Source organism: Giraffa tippelskirchi, chromosome 1 (genome assembly GCF_054371585.1).
Source record: "Giraffa tippelskirchi isolate mGirTip1 chromosome 1, T2T-mGirTip1v1.2.pri, whole genome shotgun sequence".
NCBI lineage: Eukaryota > Metazoa > Chordata > Mammalia > Artiodactyla > Giraffidae > Giraffa > Giraffa tippelskirchi.
Window position 1 is genome coordinate 143,478,950 of NC_137275.1, and position 21,734 is coordinate 143,500,683.

The 21,734-nt window shown below is 39.1% G+C and overlaps 1 protein-coding gene across 12 annotated transcripts in view; it reads right to left on the reverse strand.

The window, feature by feature from the left end:
• Positions 1 to 5,087: 5,087 nt before the first annotated feature.
• Positions 5,088 to 21,734, reverse strand: part of FOCAD (focadhesin) — a 301,886-nt gene continuing 285,239 nt past the window's right edge. For 10 of the 12 annotated variants that reach the window (XR_014076742.1, XM_081569987.1, XM_081569967.1 and 7 more), the window contains 8 exons: positions 21,457 to 21,572; positions 17,813 to 18,073; positions 17,064 to 17,153; positions 13,306 to 13,483; positions 11,275 to 11,372; positions 9,543 to 9,794; positions 7,274 to 7,349; positions 5,088 to 5,473 (listed from right to left, as the gene is read on the reverse strand). Coding sequence is in view for 10 of the 12 variants with exons in the window: in XM_081569987.1 (XP_081426113.1) it covers positions 5,400 to 5,473; positions 7,274 to 7,349; positions 9,543 to 9,794; positions 11,275 to 11,372; positions 13,306 to 13,483; positions 17,064 to 17,153; positions 17,813 to 18,073; positions 21,457 to 21,572 (1,145 nt within the window). In the remaining 2 variants the exon portion in view is untranslated. Of the gene's footprint in view, positions 5,474 to 7,273; positions 7,350 to 9,542; positions 9,795 to 11,274; positions 11,373 to 13,305; positions 13,484 to 17,063; positions 17,154 to 17,812; positions 18,074 to 19,831; positions 19,942 to 21,456; positions 21,573 to 21,734 lie in introns of those variants that run through there. The other 2 variants (XR_014076743.1, XM_081569977.1) reach the window with 1 other exon arrangement.

The window sequence follows — 21,734 nt, forward strand, 5'->3', positions numbered from 1 at the left end:
TTCCTAGAGGCTTTTCTTTATTACATGATGATTTACTGATTTATATTTTCTGAATGTAAACTCCACAAGGGCAAAAAATGTCACGTCTTGTTTACTTTGTACTTCAGAACCTTGTATTGTGGTACATAGTAGACACAATTGTGCAACTCTGAGTTTATGGATTACTACTACAATATCCAGAAAAAACTATATTTTAATAAACATATCAGATTAACTAGGTGATTTTTTTTTTGATTCATCTCAAAGGTCACCTCATGTTCAGAAGACACATATCGAGGGTTTTTTTTAAAGAAACTTATGTAAATCTTTCCTTAATGTGCTACTTGCTTCTATTAATAGAATGTATTTACTTAAGATGTTTCCGTTATCTTCCCAAGTCCTAGCATATAAGATGTCGGACCCATTTCAAGCATTATAGCTACTATTTATTGTCAGGGAAATGTACAAAGATGAAAGCATTTCTTTTACATTTTAGAATTTATGAAGCATATTTCTGAATTCTTTCAGCTCTCACAACTGCTTTGTTACGTGGGTTACTTCTTTCATATGAGAAGTAAAACCAAAGTCAGGGAGTCATCAGTGTCATTTTTATTCAGTACCATTTCTAACAGTTTGGAAATTACTTCACAAGTTCCCTGTGTCTGGCAAGAAATGATGCTCTTTCTAAATTGCAGTTTCAAGGAATTTTGGTTTATGAAGATTAATAGATTACACTGCATCATATATTTAAAAGATGAGACTTAAAAGTTTCTATGATTATAATAAAGCATTTCCTTCCAGAAAATATAAAAGCAAATTATCTTGTCCAGCACCACAGCAGTGATTTACACCTGAGGATGATGCTGTGAGGTATCTTTCCAGAAGAGTGGTGAAGGATGTGAACTGTCCCAGCCACATTCTTTCCTCTGGTTCCATTCGAAATGCCTGCAGCTAAGGCTGGATGAGGGCAGAGACCTAAAAACTGGGCTTACAACTTGGGCTTTTAATGAAGGCTCCATCCTCTTAACCACATGGTCAGATCAGATTTCTCTTCTAAAACAGCAATTTGCTAAAATGTTTACCCCAAATCTAAAACTACTGCTTGCTTTCAAAGTAACTAAGATAGTTCAAGATAGTTAAGTTGCGTCCTTAACAAAGACTTACTCTTTATGTAATTATAATATCATCTTTGGTTAAAATCATTTTGGAGAACTTGTGGCAGTTAACTTAAAAAAGGTTATTAACAGCTTATTAGTTACCATGGAGCCATTACATTACAAATAAAACACAAAGATTTTAGGCACTTGCATGGATCCCAACATCTGTTTCAAACATACACTTTTCAAATCAAGAGTCAGACTGTTTAGATACATCTGAGACACACAACATAGACTTAATCCCACACAGTGCTTTGTTAGTATACCCCAGCATACTATTTGTCTTGGCAACTTGTGATTTCAACAACTAACAGAAGATGACTTATAAGGAAACTTTTCCTTTTGTATATAGTTTGGAACTTTTTCTTTTGTATATAGACTGGTCTCAGAAAAGCAGAGACTTCTGGTTTTTGGAGAACAAACTAAAATATCCTAAAGGAATACCTTCATTCTTACCTGAGGTCAGGCAGGTAACCAGGAGAAAGGGTCTTATTATTCCAGTGAGCTACATCCTTAGACTAGTTGGAGTTTAGAACCTTTAGAGCTTCAAATTTAGAATCTGACAGTTTAGACTCTTTAGTGCTTCCCATGAATGGGAAAATCCTATGACTCTTTTTTTTTTTTATAAATTTATTTATTTTAGTTGGGGGCTAATTACTTTACAATATTGTAATAGTTTTTGCCATACATTGACATGAATCAGCCATGGGTTTACATGTGTTCCCCTTCCTGGACCCCCCACCCACCTCCCTCCCCATCCCATCCTTCTGGATCATCCCATTGCCCCGGCCCTGAGCCCTTGTCACATGCATCGGACATGGAATGGTGTTCTGTTTCACATATGATAATATACATGTTTCAATGCTATTCTCCCAGAACGTCCCACCCTCACCTTCTCCCTCAGAGTCCATAAAATTGTTCCATGCATCTGTGTCTCTTATTCTGTCTCGCATATAGGGTTATCGTTACCATCTTTCAAATTCCATATATATGCATTAGTATACTGTAATGTTGTTTTTCTTTCTGGCTTACTTCACTCTGTATAATGGGCTCCAGTTTCATCCATCTCAGTAGAACCGATTCAAATGTATTTTTTTTAATGGCTGAGGAATATTCCATTGTGTATATGTACCACAGCTTCCTTATCCATTCGTCTGCTGATGGACATCTAGGTTGCTTCCATGTCCTGGCTATTGTAAACAGTGCTGCGATGAACATTGGGGTACACGCGTCTCTTTCAATTCTGGTTTCCTCGGTGTATATGCCCAGCAGTGGGATTGCTGGGTCATATGGCAGTTCTATTCCCAGTTTTTTAAGGAATCTCCACACTGTTCTCCATAGTGGCTGTACTAGTTTGCATTCCCACCAACAGTGTAAGAGGGTTCCCTTTTCTCCACACCCTCTCCAGCATTTATTGCTTGTAGACTTTTGGATAGCAGCCATTCTGACTGGTGTGAAATGATACCTCATTGTGGTTTTGATTTGCATTTCTCTAATAATGAGTGATGTTGAGCATCTTTTCATGTGTTTGTTAGCCATCTGTATGTCTTCTTTGGAGAAATGTCTGTTTAGTTCTTTGGCCCATTTTTTGATTGGGTCGTTTATTTTTTGGGAATTCAGCTGCAGAAGTTGCTTGTATATTTTTGAGATTAATTGTTTGTCTGTTGCTTCATTTGCTATTATTTTCTCCCATTCTGAAGGCTGTCTTTTCACCTTGTTTATAGTTTCCTTTGTTGTGCAAAAGCTTTTAATTTTAATTAGGTCCCATTTGTTTATTTTTGCTTTTATTTCCAATATTCTGGGAGGTGGGTCATGGAGGATCCTGCTGTGATTTATGTCGGAGAGTGTTTTGCCTATGTTTTCCTCTAGGAGTTTTATTGTTTCTGGTCTTACGTTTAGCTCTTTAATCCATTTTGAGTTTATTTTTGTGTACGGTGTTAGGAAGTGTTCTAGTTTCATTCTTTTACAAGTGGTTGACCAGTTTTCCCAGCTCCACTTGTTAAAGAGATTGTCTTTTCTCCATTGTATATTCTTGCCTCCTTTGTCGAAGATAAGGTGTCCATATGTGCGTGGGTTTATCTCTGGGAATCCTATGACTCTTAAACATAAGACTGCTAAAACCAAAGAGGGGAGCTAGGGAAGAGAGGATACAGATAGATCTTATTTCCTCCCTTTTGTACTTTTCTGATTTCTTGTCAGGGCAGGAGCAAGGACAAAGCCTGACTGAGAAGAAACTGGGCCAGATTGAACAAGGCAATCTGGGTCTGGAAGACTGGGCTGATTCTTCATCCCTCTCGTAAGCATTAGCAAGTCTTTCTCCTGATTCGTAGGGGGTGGGGACGTCAGAGTAGTTTGTCAGTGCCCACTTCCTCTTCACTCTTCTTACTGGCATCCACGTTTGCTAGCTGCCTGGAAATGTAATGTCCTTCAGTCCATGAGGACCTGCTCTTTTACACTGTAACTCCGAGCTTCCCAATTCCAGAAGCTTATTAATACGAGACAGGGGGTTTCTTTTATCTGATTCCAGCAGTCTATATTCAGCATGAATGAAGTTTAATCCTTGGTGGGAGTTTTCATCCAAAAGTAGGTGCTGACAAGCCTGATGCAGTAGAAAGAGCTCTGGGCCTGGGGTTCTAGAACCTTGATTCCAAGGGTAGTAGCTCAGCTACATATTAGATGTTTTCTTCATTTAAAAATAGAAAATAATGCCTCTTTATAGTATTGTTGTAAGGGTAAAATAAGATAATACAAGAGATACTCAGTCATTTATACTCTTGATACCTAGTAATAAATGTTAGAAGAATTTCAGCCTCTTATTGGTAGGAAATATGAGAGTCAAGGTGGGTGGGAGAGAGAAGGAGACTGGCTTCTCACAGAAATGTTCTCCATTTCTGCTCCCTTAAAACTCATTTCCCTGTAGCTAGCCTCTAAGGAGGTAATAGAAATGAAATACTAGTGATGCAGTTAAGTACTACCTGAGTTAAGTACTCCCTTTCCTCCTTTTCTGTAAGCGTCTCGGCCCCCTATGGAGTTCAGCAAAAGAAAGAGCTGTGACCTGGAAACAGAGTGTGAATTACCCAGTGAACCACAAATATTGGAAACCTGGAATCATAAATCCATGTATTTGGAAAATTAGTAGAGCTGTTTTTAGCCCAAGTGGTAAGTAGGCTTGGTGGCAACATAAAGGTACATGCCACAGAGGTATATTATTCCAGTGGCACACCTTTTCTCCCCAGTAATCCCATATACACTTATATCACTGTGTTTGTATGATTGGCTAAAGACCGCCCTGATTAATGGCTGCATGAAGGAACAATAATTAGCAATCAGAGCAAAATTAAATTCTTGGCTGATTCCAAGCCCCTGAGTAAAATGCAACCCTTGAGGATACTGTCACATTCCTTCATTTACTTGCCACTATGCCACCAGTCACCCTAATTAAGATAGAGATTTGTACTTATTAAAAATGTATAATGTTTTGATCTTTTGAGGAGCTATTTGCCGTTTTTTGCTTGCCTAGCATCCCATCACTTTTCTTCTGGGGGAACCCAGGTCAGGTGGATGGACATATGACCCAGGCCTGATCAGTTAGAGTGCCCCCACCCCCCACCCCATGTTGCTTCCACCATACCTACGAGCAAAGACACCTTTCCTTTCTTATTCTGAACTGGGTAACTTTCACTTGCATTCAAGAGACTCAAGCATAAAGAAATTATAGCCACCACTTTTGGGTCTGATTTAGCAATGGTTAACACCATGCTTATTATTTAAGCATGTAGAGCAGTTCCAAGAGTGTTTTAGCAGTAAGAATAAGAAAACATGTCTAACTTATTGAGTCAATGAATATCTTCTAGAGACTTCATGGGAAACAGATTCCACTGTCACCACAATAGTTTGGTTTTGCGAGCAAAACTTTCATCATGCCTTAAAACAAAAGCCAACATGCACAAATTTCACAAGATTGTTTTACTAGAATTTAGCAGGGAGGAGATGATATAGTCAAATTTTCACAAAAGAAAACCTTCAGATTGATCTCAGCCAAATAAAATTCAAGTTCTTATTTCAATCTCAACTGGCCTGGGTACCAAAGCAACCTCTCCAGGCATGCACTGTTCAAACTATGAGTTGTGTGGCCACCCTTTCATGCCCTTGAGCTCTCTGCATCATGTCTCAGCAATCCCAGACACGAATTCTGAAAAATTCCTTCTGCCTATATGGTTTTCCTCATCCAGCTAAGAATGTTGCTGGCTACTGAGAAGCTGTTCACCAACCATAGGCTCTGGTCCATACAGCTTTCTTCTTAAACTCTGGGAGAACTCTCAAGGACAGCAGGGTAGCTAAAGGGGACAAAAAAGAAAGCACACTGTTGCATTTGGTGCAGTTACATTTGAAAAGATTATTTAGATCAAAAAGGTGTCAGAACAGAACTTGACTTGCTCCTGCTTGGCTAATCTTTAAGAATTACTATCATGCCTTAGATAGAATTTTAATGGAAGAAACCATTAGTAAAGGTTGAGGAAAAGGTTTTTTTTTTAAGTTACTTTGCAACCAGTTAGTGGGAAATTCCACAGAATTAAAACAAACTGACTTCTGGGATGCTGGTGATGCTCTTTTTCTTAATCCAAGTGCTGACTACATAGGTATGTTCCCTTTGTAAAAATCTACTTGTGCACTTTTCTACACGAATATGACTTTTCCACTAAATATTTTATTAAAAGGTAAACAAACTGATCCTGTAATGAAGTTAGGCTCATGGGCTCAACTTAAAGTAAGGAAGTTGTGTGTAATCCCTCTAGGTACCTTATTATATATCTTATTTTAGAATATGAATATAAATATCAATATATTGATATTATTTAAAGTATAATAGTGTGAGAGAATGAAGATAAGCCAGAGTTACACAATAATTATGTGTGACTCTAATAAGCCCTTGAATATATGACCAAGGGAACATGTACTTCCTTGACCCAAATAACAATTTCTCTCACTGGAATTAACTGTTATCTTCATGACCTAAGACAGTATATATTGGGAACAACCAATGGTATTATAGACCCATGGCCGTTAAAAATGAGTCCAAACTCCCCAAGGAAAATAAGTAGAGGAAGTCCTAGTAGCAAGTTTCTTGGCAATGGCCAAGTGAAATATGTCAGACCACTGCTCTGATCCTCAGGGAAGCTCTGTGGTTGATCAGAATCACCTTCCTACACATGCCCTCCCACCCACTTTAGAGGTAGGAACAATACATTAGATAATTCTTGCTTGTTAGGCAATCACTACATTACACCATACTTAAAGCAAAATATGGTCAGTTATCACAAGAGTAGGCCAACAGGCAACTTTCCCAAGGTAAGACTTTCCAGTGCACTAACTTAAAGCATGTCAGGGGCATCAGTGGCAGCCAATGGGAGGATCCTGACCCCCAAGTCCCAAGGTGTGGATGACAGTACAAGCTGTCTTGGACCACAGAACCAACACCCAGAAGATGTTTGAGGATTGAGTAAAAACATCTACGTAATTTTCACAGAAAGACTGCTTATATTTGTGGATCCTGCAGTCATAGTTTAACAGTCAATAAAGATGTATAAAAAACATGAAAACCATCTAAATGCCTGGAAGCATGGGAAATGTCCAATTCCCCCGGCAAAATACTATACAGCCATGAAAAATACTTATGAAGCTACTGTAAGAACAGGTTAAAATGCTTTTAATAATTTTAAAGTAAAAGCAGTACTCAAAGTGTGTATGTACATTTATCAATTGGCTATGATTATAAAAATGTTAAAACTTACACACAGGGGTTAACACTTAGGAAAAATAATCAAAATTGTCATTGCGCAATGGGATTCTGGATTCCACTTTGCTTATTCTTTTTTTACTTTTCTGAATTTTTATTTAGTCATATTTTATGATTACCATAAAACATTTAAAAAACCACTTAAAGGCCATGGAACTCTTCTTTTTAAATCTACTTTCTAATTCCAAAATGCCATACTGGTGACAGCTTCAGATTACTTCTCTAAATTGAACCAACATGAGCCCTTTCAGGAGCCAGCATACACTAGGATGCTGTTCTCCAGTACAGACAACGCTGGATGTTTTTCACCTATGCTGGGCATAAAGGATGAAAGTAATACCTTTTAAAAGATCCTTGGATTTTGCTGAGAGTCCTTCCTTAGGGCTTTCCATGATGCTGAACAGCCAGTCAATGAACTAGAGCGAAAATGAAGAATGGTATCAGTGAAAACAATCTCAGGATCGGTAAGACATCATTCAAACTCTTGGACCTGCACATATGCCTAACAGGACAGTAGTCCCCAGATAATACCTGCCTGGGCTGGGAGAGTGAAGAGGAGATGTGACCAGGCACAAGAGATGGGAATGTTGGAAACAGCCCTCAGTTAAATGACCCAGCAATGTCAAACCTCCTTCTTTCACTGATTATCCTGGGACCTACTATAGCTTAAGAGTGTGGTAGACAGGGGCTCAGAGGGCCTCTGGTGTGCCATGAACATTCTCTCTCATCACTCTAAGAGGCCCCAGAAAGGGTAAGAGCCTTGCCCAAGTCCATTCCCCATGACTGGCAGAGTCAAGATCTGAACCCAAGTACACCTAGCTTCAAAGCCTCACACTCCTTCACACCATGCTGCCTGCCACCTGGTTCCGTGTGCATCAGGCCTAGGCTCCTAGGTGGGCAGTAAGTGGGTAAACACATCAGCTGTAAGCCCCTGTTACTAAAAGATATTTCTGTAGCTAAGAATAGTTTGTACCCAAATGGATATGAAGCCAAGTTGAAATGCAACAGAAAAGGCATAAGACAATTTGCTAGGTAGACCCAAGCATGTTAACTGCAAATAAATCCTGCAAACAAGGTAGAAACTCCATGTACTCATGAGTTTGACTGATCTCCCAGGTATAGCCAAAATTGTTTTTGAATTAGATACTGGGTAATTTCATTGACTGAATGTTCCCTATCTTGACTCACTAAAAAACACTAGTCATAGGTACTAGACATAGAATGTGGGTTGAAAAGAAAACAGAAAAATAAAATATTCCTAATTCCCTGCTTTAATTAAAATTTTTTCTTTCTTTTCCTCAATTTTGTTTTATCATATCCTGCTGTAAGTAAATAAATCAAGTACTACAAATACATAATAGATGCTGTACAGATGTCTATGCTGTAGTCCAAAATGAACAGGGTGTCCTAGACCAGAAATAAAGTGAAAAAGAAAATACAAAATTAGAGGTAATAACACTAATGCTTATCAGGTTTAAGAAAACAAAGGCATTTTATTTGAGATGTTCAATGGAGTTGTTCATGGCTAAACTGTGGGTCCACAGTTCAAAAATATTTTTAAAGACTAAGGTTCAGATTTTAAGAGTAAGCCACAAAAAGTTGGCTATAAGCTTTCAGCCTTATAAAGATCCAGTTTGATTAAACGGGATTCAAAAAAAATCCTTCAATTGACAATTCAAGACAGGTTAGAGCCATGCAATAAGAAATATAGGATGTACCTCATTTTCATATGCTCTGCAGGACAGCTAGTAGCCTGGGGAAACTCAGTATTAAAAACCAAAAGGTACTCCCTATAGTTTGTGTTTTCCTGAGGGCAAAGGTGATGATATTAGGCCTTTACAGATCTCCCCATGGTATCTAGCACAGGCCAGAAGTGCCTGGAACGTGGCTACTACATGGAATGAGCTGTTGGGAGCCTTAAATATGGTAAAAGATGGGTACTCCAGATTCACAGCTCCCCTGGAAGATTTCCCCCCATGCATTGCTGATCACCCCCTCCTTTGTTCATCAACTGTATCCTTATCACGTGTGAGCATGCTCTGTCATGTCCGACTCTTTGTGACCCCATGGACTGTAGCCCACCAGGCCACTCTGTCCATGGAATTTTCCAGGGAAGAATACTGGAGTGGGTTGCCATGTCCTACTCCAGGGGATCTTCCCAACCCAGGGATCAAACCTGTGTCTCCTGCATTGGCAGGTGGATTCTTTAACACTGAGAGCCACCGGGGAAGCTCATCCTTATCGTACCATCTTGCAATTTTGAACTTGCCTTCCTGTCTGTCCTTACTATGAAATTTTGAGCTTTCAGAGAATTACTCATCTTTTATCCCCAGGATCAAGAACACATAAGTCTTCAACAAATAAAAAGCACAAGCTTTTCTTTCCACCTCACCCCTAACTGTAAGCAAGTTGTTGCCATTATCACTGTTGTTTTCAGTCAGCAGTTACCCTCAATCTCTGAGGCCCTGCATCTGGCTGAGATGTGAGACCGAGTAAGAAAGCCTGTTGTGTGACTCAGGTTTCACTGTCTCCCACTGCAATTCTACAGCAGAAACTGCAGAAGAGAAAATGGCCGCCTGCCCTGACAAGCAGGTGGCTGCCCGCCTCACCTTCTGGGTCTGTTCCTTCCATGGCTCTTTCTGCAGCAGAAGAGGCATGCTACTGGGAAGGAGAGTGAGAGCCTCCTGCAGAGTGACCCTGTGTAATGGACTCCTGCCAAGCAAGCTTGATGCTGGCCCAGCTGGGCCATTTTCCTGATGCCATGGCAACCAACTGGCACTGAGGCCGAGGAGGAGAGGGGCAGCGTGGTCTGCCCATGCAACCACTGCGGCTGCAAATATCAGCAACAAGAAGTCCAAAGCCTATGGCAGAAGGAGAAACAGGGTTAAGTTACACACTTTAACAGTGCAAAGTAACACATGTCCCCACAAACAGCTCACATTCTGAGGAAATGTTATCTTCCCCTTCACCCAAGCCTTCCTCCTGCCCCACCCCTACCCCAGAAGAGGAACTGGATGGGATAGCAAACCGTTTCCATGCTTAATGAAGAGACATTCTGGGGTTTCAGAAGGTTTGATGGATCCTCTTTCGTGAGTAGAGAAGGCCCAACAGTTTCATTATTATTGTTCTAACATTTCAAGAGGAACATAATTTACTTAATGCCTAATCATACTGAGATCCAAACATTCCTCCTCTGTTTTGGTGTTTTCAAAGAGATTTAAAAATTAATTAAGAGAGATATGAACAGGGATATTAAGGTTTATTATCATGTGGCCAAAACTAATTTTCAAAAATATGTATAGTATATTCTGTTTTTGAACAGAAACAACATATGACTTGCCATATGCATTAAAAAAATCTGTTTAGAATCCATGCATTTAGATTTTATAGACTACACACATAGAAATGGTGATAACAAGGGCTACCTCTGAGTTACTGCAATACTGTGATTTAAATGATTCTTCTTTCTCCTTATTTGTATTTTCTAAGTTTCAAAAGATTTTTGTAAGAAAGCAGAGAAAGTTAATATAAACTTTGGAAATAAGAAGAAGGGGAAAGCTCAAAAAAAAGCTTAAAAAGTACCCCTCAATCTCTTAAAATGCCTAATCTCATTAATGAAAATTTTAAAAAGACACACAGCTCTGCAGAAAAGCTGGGCAGAATATCAAACAATATCCCAGGTTACGCATACTTTACTCACACAAGTAAACAGTAGATCTATGAAACATGGCTATGGAAAAATACAAAAAAAAAAAAAATGCACAGTTGAGTCAAGAAAATGGCAAGAATAGGAAAGTGCTTCCTTCATTTTTTATCATTAATCTTTTGTTTTTTTTCTGGTCTTATTCACCTAATACTAGTGGTGGTTAACCTCTTTGGGTCACAGATCATTTTCAGGTGGGGTGAAAATTCCCCTTCAATATGTGCGTGTAAGTACTGGCACAAACATAGATTACTTGCACACACTTCAGGAACCCCTTCAAACCAGGTGTTTAAAGCCAAGCTCTGGACCACGGTGGAGGCCAGAGCCCTGTACCCCACAGTCTTTGTGGGATCCAGCTCAAGTACACAGGACCCTAGATAACCCCTCTAGCTAGAATGTCTGTGTGCTGCCTGTTAAGGGAGGTGTTCCACTGATAATATTTTTCAAAGGACAGCTGTGGGCATCTTCAAGATTCTGGTAAGAACACCCGTTTCCTTGTGATGTCAGAGAATTGTCATCTTTGTTTCCCAAAAATGAAGGGAGGAAAGAGAGCTGCAAGCAGCAACATGTTCCTCTTTTGGGAGACTAAATATACTCTGTATTTTAAGAAAGCCACAAATGACTCCTCTAGACTGTACCTCATCAGGAGCCACGTTCTGAACAGACGTTGACTGGTAAGCAATATTTCTGATATAACCCATCAGTTCCAAGAGCCATTCCATTCTCTTCAACACGCCTGAAACAAAAGGACATGTATTACCAGACCATGGTTTTTCTTTGCAATGTAAGATAGATCAACAATAATTATCATAACTAAAGCAAAGACCCACTGAGGACTCTATACAACAGTTACAAGTCCTCTCATGGTACCTGAGACTTGTTCTCACTCAAGAGAGATTTGTTTTTGATACTATTCACATCAGATGACCTTATTTTGGTCTTTATTTTTAAAAGGTAATTTATTATTCAAACCTGATAAAATAGTCAAATGCATTTACTGGAATTTCTCAACACTAAACACTGGGAGAAACTGGGCATGCCCACTAGTTAGTAGTGTTAAATCTTTGATAATTAATTGTTCTTATAGTCCTCCCTTGCTTAAAGTTCTCAATTTATGATAAAATCATACAGAATACCTATCCTAAAGACACTAAAAAAAAGCCAAAACCCAGCTGTATTAGGCTAAAGAGAGAACAAACATTAACATAAATATTATTTTTTCCTTTTAAAAGTAAGGATTCCCAGCACAGCAAAGACTACTTGGAAAGATCTTCAAAATTTATTGCATGAGAGGAAAATGGCACTGTGTTTGTGCCAGTACCTACACCCACATATTGAAGGGAAATTTTCACCCCACCTGAAAATGACCTATGACCCCAAAGAGGTTAACCACCACTAGTATTAGGTGAATAAGACAAAAAAGAAAATATTAATGAAAAAAAAATGAAGGAAGCACTTTCCTACTCTTGACCTTTTCAAAACTCTTACCACTTCAAAATTCAAACTAAATTTGAAGGCCAGCTGGTTACGACCAAAGGCAGTATCAGATTTATTTGTTTCTTTCATGTATCTTCATGCTTAACTGGGAACACCTACTAGTTTTCTACCAGATAAATATACTTCTGAGGTCGAGTGAAAACATCTCATTTTTCATCACAGTTTCACTTTTCATTGGGCAGGCACTAATGTGGACAGGAGACAACTATCTCAGTTACCAAAGAGGAAGAGGAATAAAAATTTCCTACACAATCTTGCAAAGAGTATTTAAATTGTATTTGTCAGTGTTCTCTCATAGCCTTTAAAATACAAGAGATGGAGAATATGGCTTACAAGGGCCTTCTAGTCACGTCCAATCTGATCAGGACCTGAACACAGATTCGGAAAATTACAAGCATATGACCAAAGGCATGGAGGAGAAATGAGAGAGCTCCCTCTTTATTTTTTTCCTCCTATTAATTTTTAACTAGAGGATAACTGCTTTACAATATTTGTTGACCTCTGTCATACATCAACATGAATCAGCCCCTGGTATACATTTATCCCCTCCCTTCTTAGCCCCCCTCTCCCCTCCCACCCCTCCAAGCTGTCACAGAGCACTGGGTTGGGGGAGCTCTCTCCTTAGATAATTATTACAGCATAAATGTCTAAAATGGCCTAAAAGTTGCACCATTCATTAGCAGAGCTTCAGGCCTGCAGTTTCTGGTGTGAGGATGTAGTCAGGGTGTCCAGATTTTATTCTTTTCACCCCTGAGAAGTTCTTCTCTGGAATAACTATTTAATTTGTGGTTGCCACTTTCTTTTTCTGTTTGTTAAATGACCACCCAAAAGCCATGTTCATGAAAACATCAGGCAGAATCCATTAGCATCTATCTGTTTGAAAAACAGAAGCAGGTAGATTCAATCTGGTAAACCTGCTTATGTCTCTGTGGGCCTGGAGGGCCAAATATGAGATCCAAAGCTCCAACACAACTTATTCTCACCTCTGAAGAGTTGATGCTGTGAGCTGTAATTGTGCTTTTCTATCCCAGGTGCTGCTCATCTGGGGGTAACAAGTCCTCACCCGTGTCAAGAAACCCTAAACTAGTTTTTAAGTTGAGGAAACAATAATAACCTCAAAGAGATGGTAAGGCATGTTTGTCTGTGCTGACGTTCTCCCTGGCTGGCCTTACCAGTGTTGGCGTGGCTCACAATCCGTGCCTGGTACAAGCTGTGCAGTGTCATCCAGGCCAGTGTGTCTTTCTCACGGTGCCGGACAGCAACACTGAGCACATCAGTCAAGCCCATCAAGGGGAATCGTCCTTGAGAGACCAAGTAGAGCCTGACAAAGGCAGCCTTTTCTAGGCTACTCTGCAAAAAAAGCAAATTGTTCAGCTGCTATTAAATTAACTGAAGTTGTTACAGAACCTTGGGGCAAGGGCAAAAGAGAAAGGGTGAGTTTGAAGTTGATTACCACTCCAAATGCTGAAACTGTTTGTTTCCTGCACTGTGTAACCCATCTGCCTGTGTGCTGTCTCAAAATGTACCTATAGACAGTTGTAATGTCACTTTTTGTTTTCTCATAAAAACCATCAATGATTTCAAGGGTCAACTGGTGAGGATATTTAGTAAAGACACACAAATAATAACAATGATAACCGACAAATACAGTACTTACAATGTGCCAGGCACATTTGAAGCACTTAACCTGTGTTAATTTGGCATTTCACAAAGTTTGGTACATAGACCCCTGGGGGACCCCAAGACCCTTTTAGAAGAGAGGGTCTGTGAGGTCAAACTGTATTCATAATAGACCCCAAACAGGAGTAATATTCATTATATTTTTTACTGACACTGGCAATTTTTTAAAAAGTTAGTTTCATTTAAAATACCCTTGTAAACAATAAAATTACTAGTTTTGTTAAACCTCTGCCCTTGAATATACATCTTTGTAATGTTCTGTATGACCCAATGGGAAGTATGCATAAAGGTCTTGTGCTGCACCCCCAAGTGTGATGTTCGTCTCAAGGAGAAAGTTGTTAGAGTGAGTTGTGAGCTGAAATAGCCACTCTTTTCACAGACCACCATTTACTTGAAAGAATGATTGATAAACAAACTATGGTTATGAAAACTGAATATTTGATTATTTTTTTAAAAGTGAAGGAAGTGAGACTGCCATTTCTAAGGAAAATACTTGACAGTAGTTAGTGCCAATGACAAAATGTGTGCTTTTAAGCGAAAATTAGATTTTTGCAAAATCTGTATCTGCTATTATGACTTTGGCAGCTTCTCAAGATATATATAAGACATATACACATAAAAGACTTTTCTGATGAGATTGCCGGTAATAGTGACAGATATGATGCTTTGATGTTTATAAACAACATTTGGAAGATTTTCAAAATTTACTGACTCAATATTTTCCAAATGACCAATATATCTTACAAATCTTGCAATAGTATCTTATAAAATCATGCATTGGTAAAAGATCCACAGTGCAATGGACCAACGGATTTTACTGTAACAGAGTATGTGAAGTTCACTGATCTGGTTTCAGATTCCACATTGCAACTAACCTATAAGAAATCACCACTTGCTGAGTTTTGGTACAATACCAAAGAAAGATATCCACATGTTATCTGAAAAGACTGCTAACACTCTTCCCCATTCTACCTTTGTATCTGTGTGAGGCTGGATTTTCTTCACATACTTCACCAAAACGACATCACAACAAATTGAATGACGTAGCAGCCATGAAAATCCAGTTGTCTTCTATGAAGACACTGAAGAGACTTACAAAATGTAAGACAATGACACTTTTCTAATTTTCTAAACTAACCTGTTTTTTGGAAAAAATTTTTTCTTATATGTTAAGATGCAATGGATTTATTACTACTTTTAGTAATGTTCTAAAAACTTTCTAGTTTTAATTTCTAACATGGTAAACATTGACAGATATAACCCACATAAACAAAAGCTCTTTGACGTCCTTGATAATTTTTAAGACACTAAAATGGCCCTGAGACCAAAAAGTTTGAGGACCACTGTATTAATCATTTCATTCTCATAGTAACACTGAGCAATAGATTACTATTATCACCTCCTTTACAGATGAGGAGACCGAGGCACAGAAGTTAGGGAACTTGCCACTGAGTAAGAACTGAAACCCAAGGAGTCTCAGCTCTTCACCTGTACCTTCTTATCTCTGTTCTTTCTAGAAATGAATAGAAAAACACAGGGCTCAGCAGAACACATACTCTATGGGGGACTACTGCTGCTGCTAAGTCGTGTCAGTCGCGTCCGACTCTGTGCGACCCCATAGATGGCAGCCCACCAGGCTCCTCCGTCCCTGAGATTCTCCAGGCAAGAATACTGGAGTGGGTTGCCATTTCCTTCTCCAATGCATGAAAGTGAAAAGTGAAAGTGAAGTCGCTCAGTCATGTCCGACTCTTCGCGACCCCATGGGCTGCAGCCTACCAGGCTCCTCCGTCCATGGGGTTTCCCAGGCAAGAGTACTGGAGTGGGGTACCATTGCCTTCTCAGAACACAATTTAGAATGTTCTAGTGACAATGTTCTGAATGGCACTTTAGAAACGCTATGAGTAACATAGCCACTTTGAGCTTTAGGTACCACAAAGTAAATTATATTAACTTCCAACTGTACAACATGAATATAATAACAAGATATAATACATTACATTTATGTCATAATTATGATAATAAGTTATTACTGGGTCCTTGCTTTGGGTCAGGTACTTTTCCAACAACTTAACATGGATTAAGTCATTTAACTCTCAAAACGACCCTAATTGGTATGCGCTATTATTTCCCTTTTATAGATCAGGAAACCGAGGCAGAGAGAGAATATGACACTTAACCAAGGTCACATTGCTAGTAAATTAGAGACTGGATTTCACACCTGGGCAGTGAGGCTCCAGAGTCCATTCTCTCAAGCATTTTCTTATTAAATTGCTTGAGCTGTGCCATGCTTAGTCGCTCAGTCATGTCCGACTCTTTGCAAGCCCATGGACTGTAGCCTGCCAGGCTCCTCTGTCCCTGGAATTCACCAGTCAAGAACACTGGGTGGGTAGCCATTTCTCCAGGGGATCTTTCTGGAGAATTCAATGGACAGAGGCTACAGTCCATGGGGTTTTAAAGAGTCAGACACAACTGAGCAACTAACGCTTTTTACCCATAGGGAACACTAAAATGTTCTTGATAAAGTGTGATTAATTAGGTTAAAAAGTTATCATTCATCTGTCCATTTATACTACTACATATATACAATGGAATATATATTACCCAGCCTAAAAAGGAATGAAACTGGGTCATTTGTAGAGATGTGAATGGACCAGAGACTGTCATACACAGTGAAGTGAGTCAGAAGGAGAAAAATATCGTATATTAATGCATATATATGGAATCTAGAAAAACAGTACAGATGAATCTGTTTGCAAGGCAGAAATAGAGAACAAATGTATGGACACTAAGAAGGGAATGGGGAGGCGGGATGAATTGGGAAACTGGGATTGACAAATATACACTAATATGACTAAAACAGGTAACTAATGAGAACCTACTGTATAGCACAAGGAATTCTACTTAACGCTCTGTGGTGACCTAAATGGGAAGGAAATACAAAATAGAGTGGATATATGTACATAACATATAGCTGATTTATTTCTCTGTACAATAGAAACTAGCACAACATTGTAAAGGAACTATACTCCAGTTGAAAAAAAAAAGTTATTCATTCATCTACCCATTTACACTACTATATATCCAACCATACTAGGCTGGACATGAGACCCCACAGTGAAAGAGAGTTTCCTGAAATTGGCCAGTAACTAACAAATATGAAACAAAGTGAGCTTCAGCCAAAAGGATGCTATAACCATATCAATTGTAATACCCATCTCAATAATGAAAAAACACATGGATATGTTATTACCTCAGTAATCTGGGCAACCCGATTGGCTTCATCATCTGTCATTTCCGAGAGGCACTTTGCTACACTGATATACAGCTCTAGATCATTTCTCTGGTAAAGAAAAATTCCAAGCATGTCAAAATACAGTGTAAGATAACACGTATATTGTCACTGCTCTGACAAATCTTTAGCTTTGCTTATCTCCATGAACAGCAGCTGATGATATTTTAATTTTAACCAAGCCAAAACTTGTGGCAAATTTTTTACCATTTATACAGCATCTTTCCTGTTATTTGGTGTATTTTGTTTGGCTGTACTTTTTTCTCCTGATCAGAATCCATCATTCTAGATGGATTTTCTACTTCTTTGTACAACTACGTTTCAGAAGTCTGTTGGGTGGGGGGGGGCAAAGCTAGTATTAAGTCACCTGATGCAAATATTAAGTGTGTTGGACAATATGCCCAAGGATTCCCCAGGTGTAAGAGTTTCTGAACTTGCTTATCTTCTACAGGCATTTGATAAAAGACCTGAGAGCAAATTTCCTGGTGCTACACTGGTTAACCTGCTTCAAAGCATGCTCAAAACTTTGGTTCTAAATTTTCAACCTCAATTTAGATTTTGGAAGCAAATATTCTTAGTGAAGAATGTGGTTATTTCTTGCTAGTCTTCCCACCACATTCTTAAAAACATACACCTCCCTGCTTTGCCAAAAAGGCTTTAAAAAATCCCAAACACAAATTGTCAGGAATGCAAATATTTTTGTTCCTCACCCGAATCTTATTTGGCAGGAGGTCAAAAATTTTCCTAGTAGCTTCGCTGAGCAGACTCCAGAGGTGGTGGGAAGGGCTGGGCAGTTTCATGGCCTGACTCAGGCCCTGTAAGGCACTTGAGCGTAACTTAGGACTGGAGAGTGGGGAAGCTGCTTTAAAAACTGCCACCATTAAGCTTTCAACAAAACCCACGATCTGTTCATCAGAGACATGTTTTATCCATGAAGGCACAGATAGGAGAAGGTATTTCTTGATATTCAGCTGAAAGAGAAACCGAAGAGGTCAGATATAAACAGGCAAGTCTGGGTTTGTAATGCTTACAACCTCTAGGTCATCACCGTTTCTGAGGGTAAAATGAAATTTTAAAAGGTTCAGGTTGCTTCCTAGACCCTCATGTCCCCGCAGCTTCATGGGCCAATGGACCACCAATGCCTGTGATGTTAGCTGCTGCAGTAACTTCTGATCTAGGGTGCTTGTGTGGATATATGGTATCTGCCAATCCATCTGTGAACCACTCATCTCAAATCTTGGGTCTTTCCAGTGAGGGGAATAAAATGCTACTTCTCAAAGCACATGACAGTTGCTATTCAGAATTAAAAGGTCACATTCTCTAGCAAGAAAAGCTACTGGAGATGAAGGCTCAACTGCAGGAAGTTGGCTAAACAGAATAGCTGATATTATTCATTTCTTCTTCTGAGAAAGCATGGGAAAATAATCCGGGGAACAGGAGTTCTGGGGCCAATTCTGAGCCAAGAAGAACCAGCCGAGCATGTGAAACTGACCATAGTGTCTTAGAGTTCAGGATAGCTAAGAAGGGGTCCAGTAATGATAGCTATGAGCCATAGACTGTAAGGAAGCAGGCTTCACAAATTCTTAGAAATGTTAAGTATGATACTAAAGGAGCAGCAAGTCTGAAAGAAGTGTTTTAAAAAATAAAATCTGACAAAAATCGGTAAATTTCTAAGAAGATAAATGTAGCTGCATGAGTTACACAAGATTTCATGTTAAAGAACATGCCATTTCAGATCTTTTTTTTTAAATGAGAAGGTACATAATTTAAAAAATGAATTTATAAACAGTTTGTTAATTACCAAAGATAATAAGAAAGGTTCCTAATCAAAGACAAATGTAAAAAAAAAAAAAAAAAAAGGACAGATTTAAAGGAGAAATGGAAGGATAACTAAAACCTAGAAAAATACCTGAGATCAAGAAAACAAGCAGTTAGAATTATAGATGATTTAAAAGGAAGGAAGCATTAATAGAACAGTGTTCAAGGCATACGCTTTTGAGTCAGCCAGTGTTTTCATTGATGAGCTATATGAGCTTTGCTTAACCTCTATTTGCCTCAGTTTATCAACCTGTAAAATGGAAATAATAAAAAAAATCTACTTCTCAGAGGTGAAATAAGTCAGAAACAAAAGCTTTCATATTGTATGATTCCATTCTAAAGAATTCCTAAAATTTATATGAAATGTAAATTTATATGAAAGGTCTTTAAAGTGGCAAAATTATAGAGACTAAAAGAAGATCAACGGTAGCCGGGGTCTGAGATTGGGAGTGGGGATTAACTATAAGTAGGCCCAATGGAATTTTTGGGGGTGGTGGAAATGCCATTGGTGATGGATGAAAATGTATAAATGTACTAAGACTCATCAAATTATACACTTAAAATAGCCATATTTTATGGAATATAAATTATAACTCAATAGAACTGTAAAAAAATTGGCCTGTCAGGGTTGTACATGTGCATGCATGCTCAGTCGTGTCCGACTCTTTTGCAACCCCATGGACTGTAGCCTGCCAAGCCTCTCTGTCCATGGAATTCTCCAGGCAAGCATACTGGAGTGGATAGCCATTCCCTTCTCCAGGGGATCTCCCAGACCCAGGGATCAAACCTGTGTCTCTTTCATCTCCTGCACTGGCAGGTGGATTCTCTATCACTAGTGCCACCTGGGAAGCCCCTGTCAGGGTTGAAGAGAGATTAAATCTGATGACTGACAGTGTTCACTGAGTGCTTACCAGTAGGAGGAACGTAACAAGTGCTCATTAAATGGCAGCTAGATGGGAGTTGCTTGGAGCAGACAGGTAATAGCAGCTACAGAAAGGATGCAGATGTCAACAACACTGACCTTCAATTAAAAAGAATTAGGAGATGTAGGAAACCTTTTTTTTTAAAAAAAAGCAGAGTAGAGAGAGACTAAAGTCAAAAGACAAGGGCTTTTTCGGGAAAGACTACTGTCCTCCACTTTTGATACCAGCATTCTTTTGGGATTCCAAATAACTTGACCTGGGAAGAGAAAAGGAGCCTTGCCTAACTTCTTTGTGGTTAACAAAGCTTTGGGGTCCTTTATCTGGCAGGGAGATTAGTAAAGTGAGTAACAGACTACTTGGAAGATTAGCCGGGGCAATTTGAAAATGTTTGGGCACAATGTTTAGCCCTGGAAATGCACCTTAAAAACGAGCAGAGTAACAGAGTGTCCTGTTGCCCAGGTGCCTATTGAGATTTATAAGGAATTCCAGAAGATACTTGAGTGTGGGCAGTTCGGCAGACAGTATGGTGACCTGGAAACCCTAAGAGGGCCTCCCAGGCTTCCTAAGAGTTTAGAACTTGATGGAATGATACTACGATATTGACCCCTTTTACCATTCTCAAGTAAAAGTAAAAAGCAGATGCCCATGAGAATCTACATGTGTTAATAAAGAGATCCATATCAGTTTTTAATGCACTCATGAATTACAATAAAGATGATTACATACATAAAAAAAGATGAAATAATAAGAGCGCTTTTCACCATTCTCAAAGAATTAAAGCCTCTAGGAATAGAAGAATAAAAAAAAGGAGATCATTTAGTTCATAATCAATTGGTGAACCTCCCTAAGGAATTCCTCTCTAAGGAATCATGGAATAGGCTTTTTTTGAAATGTAGCCTAATTTGAAATGTAGCCGAAATGATACATCTTTGCTTATTTCATATCTTTAAATAATCTCACCCCATTCTTCCTACCTATCCTTAGTCTATACCCTGGAAGCTGCTGCCACTTCTATCACAAAGACTAGGATGGATCACTTCTTCCTCAGCACTTTACTCAAGCTGAACACCTAAGGACAGAGATGTTCTACTCTCTCCCCCTACACCCTCCCACTTACATCCTCTGGGGTCTCTAATTTGATGCCTAATAAAATCCTACCAAGCTTTCAAGGCTCACCTTAATTGCTGCCTTTCTGTGAAAGGTAGGGATGAGGGATTGTTTCTCCAAAGCATGTGGATTTGCCTTTCTTTTAATCCCTGCTGTAATGATTATGTAGATCATATAAACAAATAAACCCAGGTTCCAGTAACTCTACAACTTTCTACCTGTGTGGTCTTGAGAAAGCAACTTGAGTATCTCTGATCATCATTTTCCCTTTTTCTTGTAATAAACATGAAAAGCATGAAAAGTCGAAAGCATACATGGTGACAGCTACGGCACAGTTTCAGGTTCCACAATTTTCCAATCTCCTGGCCAGCTACTGTCAATTACTCACTCTTTGTGAGATCCCATTTGTCCACCCTCGACTTTGAGAACTCATACCCAAATGAATGTTGATCTCCCCCACAACAACTATACCCTCCTGTTGCTCAACACCCTTAATTACTACTTACACTCAGGCCATGGATCAGAGGTGGCATCACCCACATTCCCAACAGTGCAGTGACATTTTGGGAGGACTGTGCCTGGGTCACCATAATTTCAAGACACAGTTGCTGAATCTCTTCCCCTGAAAGAGAAGAAGGGAGAAGAATATCTGTAATGCAGGTAGGTGCCTCTTGGAACTTGTCTGCAATAATACAGCTGAAGGTAAAAGAACTTTTGTATGATGTCTAACAGTAATAGAACTTCAGCAAACCATAAGGTATTTCAAGAGACATTTTTAGTTGTG